The 18,171-nt window shown below is 39.9% G+C and overlaps 2 protein-coding genes across 2 annotated transcripts; both read left to right on the forward strand.

The window, feature by feature from the left end:
• Window positions 1-35: 35 nt before the first annotated feature.
• tusc2a (tumor suppressor 2, mitochondrial calcium regulator a) lies at window positions 36-3,470 on the forward strand. Its single transcript, XM_049572504.1, has 4 exons — window positions 36-197; window positions 945-1,182; window positions 2,522-2,642; window positions 2,736-3,470. The coding sequence occupies exons 2-4, from the start codon at window positions 1,034-1,036 to the stop codon at window positions 2,799-2,801; spliced, it is 336 nt and encodes a 111-aa protein (XP_049428461.1). The 5' UTR covers window positions 36-197; window positions 945-1,033; the 3' UTR covers window positions 2,802-3,470.
• A 6,367-nt stretch (window positions 3,471-9,837) lies between these two features.
• On the forward strand, window positions 9,838-16,606 carry hyal2a (hyaluronidase 2a). Its single transcript, XM_049579599.1, has 4 exons — window positions 9,838-10,139; window positions 12,235-13,207; window positions 13,734-13,823; window positions 15,458-16,606. The coding sequence occupies exons 2-4, from the start codon at window positions 12,278-12,280 to the stop codon at window positions 15,848-15,850; spliced, it is 1,413 nt and encodes a 470-aa protein (XP_049435556.1). The 5' UTR covers window positions 9,838-10,139; window positions 12,235-12,277; the 3' UTR covers window positions 15,851-16,606.
• The last annotated feature ends 1,565 nt before the right edge of the window (window positions 16,607-18,171 follow it).

The following is an 18,171-nucleotide window of genomic DNA, read 5'->3' on the forward strand; positions in this document are numbered from 1 at the left end:
CCTGAAACAATTAATATTTTAACCCTTTACTTAAGATCAACATCATCTATCTTTACATGCTTTAACTGTGGAGGTGCCGCCTGTCTGTCCGATCAGCTGATCGCCTCAGCACACGGACCAAAACAGCTAACGCTAGCTTAACGTAGCCGGTGGTTAAAGTTATGAAAGGACATGGCGATTTAACACCGTATGACAAGGTAGGATGTTGCCTAGAAACACGTTTGAGAGGACCGTGTCTTAACTGTGTATGGCAGAGATAACACCGCGTTTGTTTAACAGACATCGCTGCCTTGTTTATTTAGCTAGTTATCGTTTAGCCGTTGTTGCTAACCTGCGTCAGTGGCAGAAGCTAACAGGCTAACTCACCTAAATATGCAGGTATCGTTAGCTACAGTTAGCCAGCTATTATTAGCCACATTAGCCTGCTACCAAGAGTGCTTTTGTGACACAGACTATGCGCTCGGTGTAAAACTACGGTTGTGTTTGCGCGTTTAAACGGTAATGTAATAAACGTTATAAATCATTACTTCCGTTCAGGGCTCGGTAGTTGTCTGGCCCAGTGTGTTAGCTTCGTGTAAGCGAGCATAACGTTTGAATAAAACGTTAGCGTTGACACTGTCAGGTTCAGAGAGCTGACATGTTTATCGTCCTTCAATTACGCTTGCCAACGGCTAGTGTGTCAGCACCTGTGATTTAAATGCGCCTCTGAATCAAATACAAGGTAAACTTATCATTCATCACATTTACATTGGCGTCAACTGTGCATTAGTGCTAGTGTAATACAGCCATTCATCAACAAAGTAGTTAACAGTCACCTACTAAACTAATGGTGCTCTACAGAAGGGAGCAGAGTTAGTCACACACCCAGCTGAACACCACTAGGCAGAGAAAGTCAAATCTGATTGGCACTGTGTTTTTTTTCTGTGTGCACTTCTACTTCCCAGATCCTGGCCTTGGTAAGGAATTGAGAACATCTGGCCACCAACCAGATTGAAAGCTTTAAGTGGAGAATAACTATGTCTTATCTCTGAGAATGGGAGGAAGTGGATCCAAAGCAAAAGGTGTCTGGCCTTTCTCAGGCAGTGGAGCTGGAGGGGATACAGGCAGTGATGGGAACGAGCAGTCTCTGGCCCGTCTCAAAGGTTCCAGAAATGCCACGCCGTTTGTTTTTACCAGAAGGAGGTAAATAATACATGACTGCAAAATGGTAAAGGTTAAGGTCACCCAAATCACAACACATTTTAGTGTGTGTTCCTTGTGGAGGAGATAAAAATATCTGGGAATTATAATGTAGGTGAACGACTATATTATAAAGGCATTTTACGCTTCTAGTATATAGTTGAAAGTAGAGATATGAAAAACGAGGGGAGAGCGAGATGGGTAATGACACACAGTAAAGGTCTCAGGGTGGATGGAACTGGGTTAGCTGCAATTTCATGGTCAGTGGCCTAACCACTAGCTCACCAGGACGCCCTAAATGAAAATGGCCCCAATAAAAAACTGTCTGCTTTGAGGTATGTGGGTTATACTTGATTTATCATTGACTGTCTTCATAAAAAGTAGTTATGTTTAAGCTGCATAGTAAAAAGTTAAGAGTCACTGGTGTGAGGTGATGGTGGCAATCTCTACACATTAGAGGGGCAGTTTACCCTAAAATCAAAAATACACATACTTCCTCTTATCTGTAGCTCTGTTTTTCAATCTAGATTGTTTTGATGTGAGTTGCCAATTGCTGGAGATATCAACCGTAGAAATGTCTGCTTTCTCTTGAATATAGTAGAATCAGACGACACTCAGCATGTGGTGCTCAAAGGGCCAAAGAAAATACATTTGAGAGACTCAACAACAGTGTCTCTTTCCCGAATTCATGACCTCGGTAATGAGATAATCCACAGACCTTGATGTGAGTAGTTTCACGCAGGAACTATTTACTTTATACACCCGCCAACTGTGTCACAGTGCAGAAGGAAGCATTCCTAGCATCGTCGAGCTCACAACGTTACAGCTCAGCCAAGGACAACACTATAAATGCTCACATTTCATGCTGTCACAAGCGGGAGCCTCTTGTCCATGAATAGATGCACATTTCCCTCTGCACGGTGCTAAGTTGTCGGGTTTAATTTGATAGATGATTGATTGATCGATTTGCTCACAACAAAGTCTGTGGATTGTCTTGAGTAACTGGGTCATGATTCCTGGAAAGAGACATAGCTGTATTTTTGGTGCTTTGAGCACCACAAGCAGAGTGGCAGCCAGGCAGACATCTCTACTGCTGATATCTCCAACACTCAGCAGCTCACACCAAAACAATCTAGACTGATAAATAGCACCACAGGTGAGAGGAAAAACATGTATTTCTAAATGTCCCTTTAAATTTAGCTAGATACTGCACTGGGGGAAAGTGAGAAAATATATGAGTGTTTGTGTGTTTTGACTAAACTAACCATGTAATATTCTCTTAACTCTGATGTGGTGCAAGTTTCCTCTTCTGACGTCTGATGTTTACTTTCTGTATCTGCAGTTCTTTGTACTATGACGAGGACGGTGACCTTGCACATGAATTCTATGAAGAGACGGTGGTGACAAAAAATGGCAGAAAAAAGTCCAAGTTGAAGAGGATCCAGAAAAATCTGATTCCACAGGTGAGCTAGGGCCAAATTTTGCCAATGCTAATCACATTAAAGGATGTTTGAACGATTTGTTAATTTGAATATATATATATATTTATTTTTCAGGGTATTGTGAAGCTCGACCACCCCTGTATACATGTAGATTTTCCCGTCGTCCTCTGTGAGGTGTGAAAAGTTGCACAGGACTGATCTACTATGAAGTACAGCCACAGGTACTCTTCCCGGAGCAAAGTCTTGTCCCAGTGTCCATGCATTACAGTCAAGACTGGAGCTGTGGTCTGGAGAGAAAAAGGAAAATTAAAGCTGTCATATTACACTGATTCATTGAATGAAATGTTATACATTTGAATTCAACTATGGTCAGAGGATGCGCTGTTCACACAAATCCATATTTTGATATTCACAAAAGTAGTGTTGGTACAGGTTGTGTGTCCACTACCCAGCTGATATGTAAGCAGTTGTAGAGAATACATCGAATGAAGCTGTATTTCTCTTGTGAGTTTTTTTGCAGGGAAAAACATCCTTGATGTGAAAAGGCTTTAACAGTTTATGCCTTCTGTGAGACGTAGAGTGAAACTGTATGTGTCTTTGTGTGTGTACATGTGTGCACTTAGGTTTGTCTGAGTGAGTGTCTGTGAGAGGGGGAATGAAGATGTAGTGACAGGGTAGAATAATGAAGGATTGTGAAATTTATTGTATATATGGTCATGTTCTGTATTGTCATGTCTGAGTCTGTCTCAGTTATCGGAGCTCAGACCTGCACTAGTGAACATAATGTACTGTAAATACTATCAGATTTCTTAGTTGGAAATACTTGAATAAATGGTTTACTGAGCTGAATACCCTGAGTCAAGAGATTTTCTATGTTTAACTATGTTGGTTATGGCCTCCTGTTACCACTGAGTTAACGTTTGTCTTCTTGGTCCCATACACATGTTACTTTGGATGTAAACTGATGAAAAGGTTCACATTTAAAGGAATATTTCCAGCCCAGTCAGCAGAAGAAAATGTTGGCATTGTACATTTTCGCAAACCACAAATTTGTTGCTGTTGTACATTTAATATGTATCATATCGGCGTGTCTACATTGACTACCTATATGGGCTGACTTTGTCATTGACAGGTGAAGGGATGGTGGATGGCATGTCACCTACGCGAGACACCTGCTGGTTGTGTCTTAGTGACCCCCTGCGGTTTTATAAGCAGCTTTTTAAGAAGGTCACTTGGGTGTTTTTAGTGACCTGTCACTTTTTTTCTAACGGCTTTTTAGTCCCCAAATATGGGTGTTTTTAGCAATCCATCACTATTTTTCAGCAGCTTTTTAGTTACTAAATGAAGGTGTTTTTATCAACCTGTCACTGTTTTTCTAGCAGCTTTTTAGTTACTAAACAGGGATGTTTTTATCAACCCATTGCTGTTTTTCCAGCAACATTTTAGTTACCAAACATAGGTGTTTTTTATCAACCTGTCACTGTTTTTCTAGCAGCTTTATAGTTACCAAACATGGGTGATTTTAAACAACCGTTCACTGTTCTTCCAGCAGCTTTTAAGCTACTGAATGGAAGTGTTTTTATCAACCTGTCACTGTTTTTCCAGCAACATTTTAGTTATCAAACATAGATGTTTTTTAGTGACCCATCACGGTTCATCCAGCAGCTTTTAAGTTACTAAATGGGGATGTTTTTATCAACCCATTACTGTTTTTCCAGCGGCTTTAAGTTACCAAACCTGGATGTTTTTAGCAACCCGTCACTGTTTTTCCAGCAGCTTTTAAGTTAATAAATGGGGGTGTTTTTTATGCAACATGTCACTGTTTTTCCATCAGTAAAACAGTTTTTCATCAAGACATCGCTGCGTTTTGTGCCGGGGTAGTGCTTTGACAAGTGGTTGTTTTTTTACTGGACATTGCTGCATTTCCTGCCGGGAGAGTGCCACAAAAAGAGGTTATTTTATGATAGATAGATAGATAGATAGATAGATAGATAGTACTTTACTGATCCCAAACTGGGACATTATTGTGTTACAGCAGCAAGTAATCAAACAGTATGTGGACATCAGAATATAAACATATAAAATATATACAAAAATAAGCACTACTAAAATGTAAAATATACAAAAGAAATATACAGGAATAGAATAAAAAATATTGCAGGAGTAAAAAAAGTGAGGCAGAGGTTGTAGAAAACGTGCAAAATAGCTACAAGTGTGCAAGTGGTTATGACCAAGCCAAAACATGATCTTTTCTTAACTATAACTATAAGTGGTTCTGTGCTTAAACCTAACCACATGTGAACCACAGCAATGTTGAAACTTAATAATGCAAAAATTTAATATATTTATGGTTTGCAGAAACACACAATGCCAACATTTATTCTCATGATTGGGTTAGCATTTCAACATCTTAGGAAATGAGCTAACTTGCTTTTTTGCTGAGAGTTGGATGGGAAAATTGATTTATTTAACAAGATATAACATGTTATTGAATGAGGTTTAGATGTGCCAGTGTGAGGATTTTATTACCACAAGCTGTTTCCCTCTGTTGACAGTCTTGTAGTGTATTTGAGTGTATTTGTCAAAATGCTGAACTGTTCCTTTAAATACCAGCTTGCAACTACAGTTGGTTCAGAAAAGGGGTGGAGGGCTGGGTGGGGTTCCCAGGGGACAATATCAAATTTAAACATGAAAGTAGCAAAGGACTTTTATTTCGACACAATAACAGACATTCACACCATAAATTGATGCAGAAAAAGCACAAAATGGTGCATAAAAATTCACCAGAATGCTAGAAAGTCTGTTTTTGATGCTCATAATTTTCTGGTGGGGAAACCTTAACTTGAAGTGAGAAGTTGAGATAGCATTCAATCATTCAATTCATCCAAGAGGTCACTTTTAAAAAAATGTAGTCAGCACTTGCTGCACTTCCATGACAGCTGTACAGTAAGTATAACTCTGATATCTCCGGTTTTATTTTTAGCTTTTCTTCATTGCCTTCTTGAATTTCGGTTGGCCTTGCTAAGCTGCAAGGCTGCTGTGTGCAACCAGAGCCTGATCTGTATTTATATTTGCCTATTTATTATGCAAAGACAGAGATAATCTGCAGTCATCACTTGGAAATACAATGAATTTACACCTCAATAACATGTAAGATATGCCGCCTGTAGATGGCAGCAGAAATCCATACCTGCACTAACCTAAATGAGTTCATGTGTGATTATGTTTGTTGTGTCATATATGTTTACTCCTACCTCTAATGATAATCCTGTGCAGTTAGACTTCCCAAAAAAGGCTGAATGTGTAATTAAATGTTGTCTGAGGGAAACGCTCAAAGACGCAAATCGTGACCCGTCGAGGCTGCTGCTGCCAGCTGGCACATTATCAAACTTTAATGGCAATGTAAACATAATTCAGTGTGCATAGTTGACAAATCCCACAATAAATGGGTAGGGCTTCCTCTGCAGGCATTCTCCTGTGTCTGTAATTGTATGGAATGTGGTTGGGTGTGTTTTTTGGGCCAGAGGTCAGTCACTTTGATGTGCTTCCTCTCCAGTGGCCTTTGATGTTTGGCTGAAAGTCCACCCTTTATAATAAGGATGAGCCCATTCTTGTTGAGCCATAAAAAATGTATGAACTTCATGAATAGGACACTGTTGATCTATACAATGTGTTCTGTGGTGTGTACAGCGTGTTTCTCTAAAGTTGTCCATGTGGCTCTGGTTGCGAGAAATAGTCATTATGAAAAACTGAAACGTGCTTTGAATTACAAACAATAAAAGAGATATATAGTTTCTCAGGGATCACTTAACATCCTGTAGCTGTTAAAAGTAAATCAGCAATGTTTAATGGTGCCTGTTTTATCTCCGTTCACAGTTGGATTATGTTACTGCGGCATAGTGTGATCATACACAGTCCATGTGACTGACAGGGGATAATGCTCTAGGGAAACTGATGGTGGATGGAACATCCTGTGTATCTACTTAATACATAAAGCCACATGAAAGTAGGTGTAGGCGCAAACAGCAGCAGCAGTTAAATGTGTATACTAGTATGTATTTTGGGCTTTATAGCACATGTAGGTACTTTTCTGCCAGATTGTCATTTAATCACATACAAGCAAGATGTTGTGTGTTTGTTTTGGTCAGTAGAATAAGGAAAAATGAGGTAGTAAACTCTTATTAACATCAAACCCAATTGTTTCAATAAAATTCCTTCCATCCCGGTTTACCAATTCACACGATTACCCAAATGCATTGCAATGCATTCAGCGTTTGGAACGCAAAGCGAAGGTGGCAGGGTGTGTTTCCAGTTTCCCTACCATTGTTTTCACTTCCTGACAGTCCCTGACTTGTGCTGATGTAACGTTCAGGAGGCAGAGGTCAAAGGCAAGCTGAGACTAGAGGGAAGCCTAGCCATTACTTTGTTCCTTTCCCTCCCTCCCCTTTTTCATTCACACTGGAGCTCATGCTCCAGATTTTACCCAAACACGCACAGAGAGAAACTGATGACATGGTGAGGCGAGTCAGCAAAGCTCGGGAAAAACAAACAGCGGAACAGAGCCTGACACAGGAAAACATCTCACTTCCAGGCCGTCACCTCAGCCCACAATCATGTGCTCGGGGACCTTTCAGCTCACATGGATGTGCGAGGAATAAGTCAGAGAAAACACCATTCCTCAAAACGCCATTGTCAGAGACACTTTTGACAGCTGTTCACACTCAGATTTCTCCCTCTAATTTACAGAGTATAAAAACAGGTGTTTAAATGTGGTTAATTATGTGTCAGTGCGTGGCCTCTACCCTCTCCCCCCTTGGCCACCATCCCTCATGTGTAAGCTCGCCTCTGTGCTGTACTATCTGCTGCACTTGGCAACATCGCGGCATGTGGTACTTGGTTACTTCACTGAGCCATTGCCAGTGGCTGTCATCACATGCCTCGGGCAGCAGTGACATCTGCATGCCAGATGCCTTCTGCCCACTGTCAGAAGTGTGCTTGGTGCATTAGTGGAAAAAAACATTAAAATCACTTCAGTCAAGTAGCAACATGAAAGAGTAAAGGAGCTGCATGTGAAGTAACAAAAGCAGTATTCAGGATTTTGCTTCTGAATGATCGGAAAAGGAGTCATTATGAATAATTATCTACACCTTCAAGTGACTGATGCAATAATATGTGTAAGCACGACTTAATGCTGTAGACTGTATTAACTCAAGTGCCATTTTGTGGTACTTGTACTGCAGTCACTACCCTCTTATGCTACATTAGATATTACTGTCTCAAAGGCACTCTTCCCCACTACAGTTATCTGAAAATTATGAACATTATTTTGCAGAATTTAATATCCCAAATTAAACCACTTATAAAAAATGATGCATTTTTGTAGATCAAACAACCAAACAGTATATAAAGTACTAAAAATGTAGATTAACCTGTTAGCTACAACATTAAAATGCTGTTTACATCTTAATCCATCAACAATTTCAGCTGCATAGTGAGTACTTTTACTTTTGATACTTTCAGTAGGCTTCATTTGGCTGATAATACTTCTGTACTTTCCCTTGAGTAAACTCTGTGTTGCGTGTCTTGTGACATCTTCTTTGCAAAACTTTGTATTGTGTTAATTCTGTACTGCAGGAGTCGAACTGGAGTCAAACCCGGGCCACTGCGGCAACAGCCTTGTACATGGGGTGCCTGCTCTACCACTAAGCCACCGACGCCCTGTTTCTCTGTGGTTTTGACCTGCCAAGGAGAGATGCTCGTACTGCCTTGGTGGCGCACATACTGCAACTGTTTCATACATTATAAAGCTGCATCATAATTTTCTAGCTTTATGTTTTTATTGTAAAATGAACAAAAAGTGAATCACACAGCCAGTACAGGAAGAGTCCGTTCACTGACGTTAAGCAGACTCGAGTAAATAAACTTATCCTGCCTGTGGTTCCTTAAACTAAACAACTGTTTTGGAATTGTGCTTCAGGAGTTTTAGGACCAGATTCTTAAAAAAAAAAAAAATCCTCATATAACAATGGGATCCTACATGAACACACTATCTTCCAAAGTTAGAACAGTATTGGCTATTTCCATGGATGGATTACTCAACGGGCCTACAGGGCACAGGCCAAGGGGCCCATAGTGTCAGAGGGCCTCCCTGGCCTTCAACTGAAAAATGCCACTCAAAATAAACTGTACTTACCAGGAAGAGACACAAACAGACAACAGAGAGATGCTAAGGAACTGCAACAAGACACAAAATAACTACGAAAGGGGCTAAACAAACACAAAGAGACACATGACGATCTTAAAGAGACAAAATTTAAGTATAAAAAGGGGCAAAACAACCAAAAAGGGACAAAACATGACTGAAGAGATACAAAATGATTTCAAAGAGACAAAAAATGATCTCAGAGACAAAAAATGATCCCAAAGAGACAAAAAGTAACTACAAAATGGGGCAAGCTGGGCAAAAAGAGACACAACATGACTGAAGAGACACAAAATGGCTATAAAGACACTCAAAATGATTTCAAAGAGACAAAAAGTAACTGCAGAATGAGGCAAAACAGTCAAAAAGGGACACAACATGACTATGAAGAGATACAAAATGACTACAAAGAGACAAAAAGTAACTACAAATAGGGGCAAAATAATCAAAAAAGGACACAACATAACCGAAAAGACACAAAATGATTACAAAGAGACACAAAACAATCGCAAAGAGACAAAAATTGGTTAGTGTGGTTTGTCTCTGCTCTTCTTACTGGTTTGAAGTGGACTGATTTAAGCAACTTCAGGTGTTTGAAGGACTAAAATACAGGTCAGATTTTCCAACTTGAACGAAGTCTTCTCATAAGTTCTAAAAGCCATAGTATTGGTAAGCTATATCTGATTGTAATGTAGCCTAAAGGTCACGGGAACACAGTGGTCATTTGTGGGCATGATCTTATTTTTAGGGATGTGGCATACTGGCCCGCTGTGACCTTCTATGAGTCTTGACATTGCTGCTTACAGTGTATCTGTTTCACGGCGGTGGTTGAAAACTTTCTTGGACTGATTCATTCACGGAAACGGGAAATATATTTAAAAGCACCATTAAATCAAAGCTTTAGTTCACTCGACTTGTACCTAAAGTTCAGCAGATTCGAGGTGACGAAGCACGTCACTGTAACACATTAGACACGCTGACGGAGTTGTTAGGATGTCCGGTTTGTTTCGCTGCTCCCCCCCTTTTTCCCAGCATGAATGGAACATCCTGAAAGTGGTTGGCTCGCGGGGCAGTAGCAACTGACAACATCGCAGGGGGCAACTTCACTTCTCTTCACTTTACCGACCGACAGTTAGAAGATACCTACTATCAACGTATACCCTCGTAAATTCCCCCCGTCGTCATTTAATTACGTCAAAGCAATGTTCATTTTGATATTTCTCAATTTGTTTTGAAGCGACACTCACTAAAAGAAACGCGGCTTGAAGTAGCAGGCTTCTGGTTTTTGGGAATGCTTCCGAAGTCTGCCAGTAAAGGTAAGTTTGTCCAACTGCAGTTAGACTTTGCTGTTGACTTGATTCAGTGCTAAAAAAATCAAAAACTGTAATTTAATTGAAGTCAGTTAATGTTAACTGTAACATAAAGGGATGTGAGGGCTTTATGAATCTCTACATTTAACGTTAACTATGCGAAGATGCTTTTTTGTACTTCTAATAAAGACGAAAACTAGCTAGATTTTTGTTCGTCTTCAATGTAGCATTGATAATACAATCTAGCACAACAGTTAAATGCCACTGTAGCCTATTTTCAGGCTCAAAAATTAAAAGCATTACTTATAACTTTGAATCACTACACTTAAATTTGTCATATATTAGGAAAGAAAACAAATTCAGATTTCCTCTGTGAGATGTTGAGGGTCAGTGACTTTCTGTCAGTTAGAGGACGCATAGCAAAACGACTTGGGGTGCTCTGCGCACATAATTAAGATGCTTTCAATAAATAAACAAATAACCAGAGGATGTCATTATACACACACCCTCTGCGTCTTTGTAGCTTTGATTGCCTCTGAAACAAAATCTGGGCTCTGAATTTCAACAGTTGTTAGATTCTTTAAAGACTTTAAGAAGTGCAATGTGTTATTTTCATGGTCGAGGAAAGTTAGATCAATATTTGTGAACATGAGCTACTCTATTTCAAAGCCAGAAACCAGAGAAATAAGTCTTAAACTTGTGATGTAAAAGGGTATAAAGTCTGGAGCTGCTCCACAGACAATGAATTGTGGACCCACAGTTTGTTGTTTTGTTTTTTATCCCTAAATTAGCTTTATGCTGTTGAGTTCTTACTTCTGAAACAGAAATTATACCCATATCAACCAAATCAAAATGTTTATTTACAATGACCTACAGGTAGCTAGAAAATCCTTGTGTTTTGTACCTAAAATCAAACAGTGCTGAGCAAAAGCTGCCTTAATTAGTTAGTTTTTAGGCAGCTAAAAAGGCTCCCCAACAAAAACACTATAAATTGAAGCTTACACTATATTTAGAATATTTTCACCACTTTATCCTGTCATCAGACAGCCTTTTCAGACAAAATTGACAAAAACTGTAATTTTACTTGGCAGAGCACTGGAGGTACTGGTCTACTGTGGCTTTGTTTGCTTAGTGTGAAAGGTACAGCGGAGCAAATATGCAAATATAGCATACACTTACTCTGATAATGATTTTATATTCAGGTGGCAAAAATGTAATTGCTGCAGGCCCGTCCACAGCAGTACATTGCTTAGCTTTCGTGTTGGTCAGTTTGGTTAAATAAAGATGATAACAGAGTACATAAAATAAGCACAACAGAAACGTCACATGTAAAAAATATTTGGCGTAAAATCACAGTAAATTACTGGCCAAATATTGCATGACTTTCACAGTAAACTTCACAATAATTTACTGCTAAATATCTTCACAGTAACTTATTGTAACTTCACAGCTGTGATATTACAGTAATTTGTTGTAAACTTACAATTGTATACTGTAACTTCACTGCTGCAATGACCATGGAATTCCTGTGATACTACAGTATGTAATTGTGGAATTAAAGCATCTACTTGTTCATACAGTACAACAATGGCCTGTACTTTGACATTTTTACTGTGGAAGTAATGCAGTATTTGGGCCTGTAAATTAACTGGGTAGGTCTATCTTTAAACATTAGAGTTAGGCTTAAAATGACAACAGAAATCAACAAGTTTGTCGATTGTACATACCTCCGTAATTGTAATGTGCTCAGAGCGTTCCCCTGTGTGCTCTCAGTGTCTTCTGTAACATTTTTCCTTATTCATGGTTTATGGAGTAGCTCCAGACTTTACCCTATGGCATCACAAATTTGAGTTTTAGCACCCTTTGGATTTGGAAGAGAGTTGTTTATGTTAACTTTTATTTTTCAGACTGTTTTAGACCATAGAAAAAAACATGTATGCATTTTAACAATGTTAGTAGTTCGCATTTTAACAATGTTAGTAGTTCCCCCTTTAAACAGCCTTTTATATAACGAACTTAATGAATGAATGTACTGGGGACTGCCACTTACTTGAAAAGTACACTCAATAAGCTAAATTTTCATCTCCTCTGTGACTTGTAGAGCAGAGAGTGGCAGTCCTATCTGTCAATTCCCATCTGAAGACATGTTGTACTGGACTCTGCCTGACTGGAAAATACTGCTGCTGATTGTGCTTCTGTGGAACCGCCTCTCCGCTTTGGAGCTGAAACCCACGAGATGGCCACTGTACTCACAAAAGCCTCTACTTCTCGCTTGGAATGCCCCGACCGAGGACTGTGCCCCAAGACATGGTATTCACTTTCAGCTGGACCTCTTCCAGATCGTGGCCTCACCCAATGAAGGCTTTGTTAGGCAGAACCTCACCATCTTCTACAAGGAGCGCCTGGGCTTGTACCCCTTCTTTAAACCAGATGAAACGGCGGTAAACGGGGGGCTGCCGCAGGTGGCTAGTCTCACGCACCACCTGGATAAGATGCCGGAGGGAGTGCAGAAGTATATACGGGAAGCAGACGCCACGGGTCTGGCAGTTATTGACTGGGAGGAGTGGCGCCCACTCTGGATACGTAACTGGGAAAACAAAGATGTTTACCGCAGACATTCTCGTGAGTTGGTGCGTCAGAAGAACCCGATATGGCCTCCAGAACAGGTGGCAAAAGTAGCCCAGCAGGAGTTTGAAATATCTGCCAAGAACTTCATGTTGGAGACGCTGCGGTATGCCAAGAACCTGAGGCCCAACCAGCTGTGGGGTTTCTACCTGTTCCCCGACTGCTACAATCACGACTACAGACGCACTCTGGAGAACTACACAGGCCGCTGTCCTGACGTGGAGGTGGCCCGCAACGAGCGGCTGAAATGGTTGTGGACTGAGAGCACGGCCCTCTTCCCTTCTATCTACTTGGCCACTGTGCTACGTTCCTCAAACTCAGGACGTCAGTTTGTCAGGAACCGAGTAAAGGAGGGGATGCGTTTGGCATCATCAGGCGATGGGTTGGCACGTCCTGTCTTTGTGTACACCCGGCCCACCTACATCAACTCCCTGGAACAGCTGACAGAGGTGAAATCACAGCCATGTTTTCTTTACCATTCTGGTGAATTTTAAAAGACTAATGTGTTGCTGTGCAGTGTCACTCATGTATGATAATACACGTTTAGGAAGCAGAGGATATGGACTTTTTTGTTCCCCTCTCAGTCACAGTGTAGCTCTAACATTCAGCTCCCTCTCTGATCAGTACAGGCTGCATGGAGCTATAGCTCTGCTTTTCCTTATCGGCAGCCACAGTCCTTTCCTGTTCTGGTAGCTGACTGACACCCCAGTACCTCTCATTTATCTGGAATGGGCAGGATGGGTGTTGGTCAAGTTGAAAATCTTGCTTACACCCTATAGACTATTTCCTTATGGGAGAAAGGACAGATAAGAGCTGGTGCTGTGCTTTACATACAGTAGCTTATGCCCCGCTAACATTTTGACCCTGTTGTAGTGATACTCAATACTGTATTTTTTCCTGTGCTTGGCCTGTAGTCTTAGAAACGTAAAAGGTTAAATGTGATGGCGGTTTAAAGTGCTATATCATCTTTTACAGACTGACCTCGTCTCCACCATCGGGGAGAGCGTGGCTTTGGGAGCAGCTGGAATCATCATGTGGGGAGATGCAGCTTATGCAGGCAAAAAAGTAAGCATGCACTCTCTAATTATGATACAAACACATTAATCACTCAGACACTACTTACTTAGCGTAAAAATTTTTGCCATGGATGTTATCATCTGGTAAGTTCTGACCCTGCTGCTCTCTTCAGTCACGTGCACAGTCATTTGATAACTAACAAATATCCCTCAGTGCTCCAGATCAAAGTAAGTGGCTTGAGTCACATGGATGTCCTCAGATACACAGGAGATTTCTGTTGGGCAGTCCAGTCACCAGAATAAAATGTTGGCATTGTGTGTTTCTGCCACAGATATGATATCATTTCAACATTTCAAGTAATGTAGGTCAGATTGCATGTATATTAGCTGAGTTACTCATCAAGGGGAGGAGGGCATGGTGGATGGTGTGACACCAAGGCAAGACAGTTGGCAAGCTGTTGAACCCAACAGAAGCAGATATTTTTTTAACAACACTTAAGCCAAAATTTTCTGTTTTAGTTTTTTTTGTGCCTAAATCTAAAGACTTGTTGACTGCAGCGTTATCACAACATAAAATTTAGACTTAAAACGTAAAAATGTCACATATCCATGGTTTGGGGAAAGTTACAGTGCCAACAGTTATTCTGGTGGTTATGTGTTGGTTTATTTGGTTCAGTCACATGTAGGCTGCGAGGTTATCTAATAACAAGTCATGTTTGTTCCCAGTTGTGAAGGAACAGATTTTGCAGAACAGTATTGTCAGTGCATTAACTCTGAGAGATAAAGGTTTTGGATGATTAGCATTTGCCCTAACGAACATAGCATATGTCTTATGTAGCTGGACTTTAATATAAAAAGTAGGACCAGTAAATGTCACTTGTTTAACACACTTGTTAAAAATGAGCAGACAAGCATTTATTGGAGATACATGGTAACTGATAAACTGACTCACATTTGTATAGCACCTTTCTAGTCTTCCAACCACTCAAAGCGCTTTGAGTCACGTTCACAGATTCACCCACGCATTCACACACTGGTGACCAAGGCTACCACACAAGGTGCCACCTGCTCACCTCAACATTCACACGCACCCACAGGCTGATGGCACACCTGCTCTCCCTCCCGAGTCGCAGCCGATATATCTCTTTATTCTTTATTAATATAGACCGTTTCTATCCATCTTGTGTTTTTAGGGAGTGATAAATAGAATATATACTGCACCCTTTCAATATGAAAATGCATCGTATTCTCCCGTTGTTGGTGTTTATTTTGGATCAGTTGGCACATTTTACACTGGATGACATCAAGTACCATGTAATTGAAATACACATTCATCAATTACTGATAAGAATACAATGGTAATTTCACCATTTGGACAGTGACTGCTTTTTCTTTTGTTACTTTTTGCTGCTGATAATTTTAGTAAAACATTTGAATGCTGTGACAGAGTATACTCGTACTACTTTCACCTTAGAAAAGAATCTGAATGCTTCATCTTCCACTGAATGTAACACAGGAAACTGTTAAAGTTACGACCCTGAACCCAACCCCCGTGATTAATGTAGTTTAAAAAAACATTGTCAGGTTTGGTGTTAAAGGCCGGCAGTTCAAACTCGCCTTATTGTGAATCTTGACCCAAATGAGTGATGACTGTGTGTTTTTTTTCTTCTTCTTCCTCCCCAGGACAGCTGCTCTGACCTGGACACATATCTGCGGGGTCCGCTGAGTCAATACCTCCTCAACGTTTCCACGGCAGCAGAGCTATGCAGCCAGACCTTGTGTGGTTCTCACGGCCGCTGTCTGCGCAGAAACCCAGACAGTGATGTTTACTTGCATCTGAACCCCCTCCATCACTCTATCATCATGCTGGGTGGCAAGGCGAGGGTCATCGGTGACCTCGGCGATGAAGAGAAGACCAATTTTCACACCAGCTTTCAATGCCAGTGCTACAGCGGCTATCAGGGAGTGGGCTGCGATCAGAAAGACCCTCTGCACCAAAGAGGGACGGCATGTCAAATCGTGGCGTCAGCACTGCAGTGTGCCATCTTACTGATTATCTCTGTGCTCCTCTTTTAAAACACCAAAATACTGACATGGCTGCATTTTATATGTCTAAATACTGGCGCACATTACACAGGAATTGTAAGGAGTGAGGAGTGTCTTTTTTCTCTTTATTTGCTGTAAAATATGGATGACACAAGGTGAAATTTTATAAGAAACACTGTGGAAATTGCAAAGTTATATTTGTTTATAACTTTTAATCTTTTTTTAAACATCGGAGGGCTCGCTGGAAATGACCTTGTTTACATTTTGCTCTCAGTTTCCCCTCAGTCACTGTTTCCCAAGGTGTCAAATTTCATGTTTCTCATAGTGATGATGGTTTTTTCAGAGGGGAAATGTGCCGAATGAGTCGAGTTGGTAGGCGTGTGGTGAAAGTGGAATTGATGCACTTAAATCTGGTGATAGCACAATGTATCTGAAGTGCCTGATCTTTTTTCAACATCGACCTCTCTTTGACATCTGATGTTCCTCTGGAGGCAGTTGCAGTATTACTATTTATTTGAATGTATTTTTAGGTGTTTTATATGATATTTTCTTATTTTTGTGTCCAAAACATGACTACTAGTTTGCCCTTAAAACATAACAGTACTCGATTTATACTAAAAATAAGTCTTTTCTGTATTTCAGTAGCTACTTTACATCAGAAGCACAATATAAAAAGCACATTTCGGACACTTTGTATTTTCCACAATTTCACATACATGACCGACTCTGTCTTTGTGCTGTTTTTCAAATTTGATGTTTGTTTAATTAAATAAACTTTTGTGTTGAGGTCCTTGTGTAATTTCTTTACAGATTACTGGGCACAGGGCCAAGGACCCAAAGTGTCAGGGACCTCCATGACCTTATCCTGCAAAATGTCAGTCAAATTAACACATAGTGACCAGGAAGAGTCACAAAACAACATGATATAGAAAATATACCCTTGGTCAGTTTTAATTTTGATGAATAACAGAATAAACTTGATGAGCTTCACTTGATCTTACTTAAATATATCTGTTTTTCACAACACAAATCTGATCAGAAGAACGTGGCACAGTATGTGTGCATAGACAGAGACAAACCAAAAAAGGAACAGAGCAATGATTCAGCCTTATATAGTGTATCACACAGGTCATAGAGAAGCATGTGCACCTTAGAGGAATCAAAACAATGTTGCATAACCCAATGTTGCAATCTGTTTACTGCTGGAATCTGAACATCTACGAGGTCTTCATAACCTTTAGACACCCCGAAGCCTTTTCACATGCCAGCATTCAGACAGTGAAAGACTAGGAGGCCTCCGAAAATATCTAAACTATGACCGTGGAGGAATCGTAAATCTTCATGCAGATGTTATTATTATTCATGATGACATTCATATCCTTCCATATTTAATAATTTTTCCGTGACAAACCACAAGGACACACAAAATGACCACAAAAGACACAGAATTAAGTCAGTGAGACACAAAATGACTTCAAAAGACACACAATCATTACAAAGTGACAAAATATAACTGAAAAAGACACAAAACTACCTAAATAAGACTCAAATGACTACAAGAAGACACAGAACAACCATAATACGACACAAAATTACTATGAAGTGGCACAAAGTGGCCAAACAAGACACAAAATTACCCTAGAGCAACACAGAATGTCTACAAAAAGACAAGAAACAACCACAGTGTCACACAAAATGACTAAAAGTGGCACAAAATAACAAAAAAGATACAAAATGACTACAAGAATACAATACAACCACAATATGACACAAAATCACCACAAAGGGACAAAAAAATTACCTTAAAACATCACATAATGACCGAAAAAGACAAAATTATCTAAATAAGACACAAAATGACTACAAGAAAACAAAATAAACACAATGTGACACAAAATGACAGAAAAATACACAAAACTACCTAAATAAGAGACAAAATAACTACAAGACAACACAAAACAACCACATTGTGACACAAAATGGTTACGGACTGACACAAAACAACAAAAGACACAATTTCCTAAATAAGACACAAAATGACTACAAAAAGACACAAAATGACCACAAAGGGACACAAAAGAACCACAATGTGACACAAAATCACCACAAAGGGACACAAAATGACCAACAAAAGACACAGGATTACCTCAGTAAGACAAAAAATTGCCTCAAAGCAACACAAAATGACCAAAAATTACACAAAACAACCACAATGGGACACAAAATGATCTCAAATGGACACAAAATGATCAACAAAAGACACAAGATTACCTCAGTTAAAACAAAAAAATTACCTCAAAGCCACAAAACAACCACAACATGTCACAAAATGACCAAAAATGACACAAAAC

Source organism: Epinephelus fuscoguttatus, linkage group LG1, assembly GCF_011397635.1.
Source record: "Epinephelus fuscoguttatus linkage group LG1, E.fuscoguttatus.final_Chr_v1".
In the NCBI taxonomy this organism is placed as follows: domain Eukaryota; kingdom Metazoa; phylum Chordata; class Actinopteri; order Perciformes; family Serranidae; genus Epinephelus; species Epinephelus fuscoguttatus.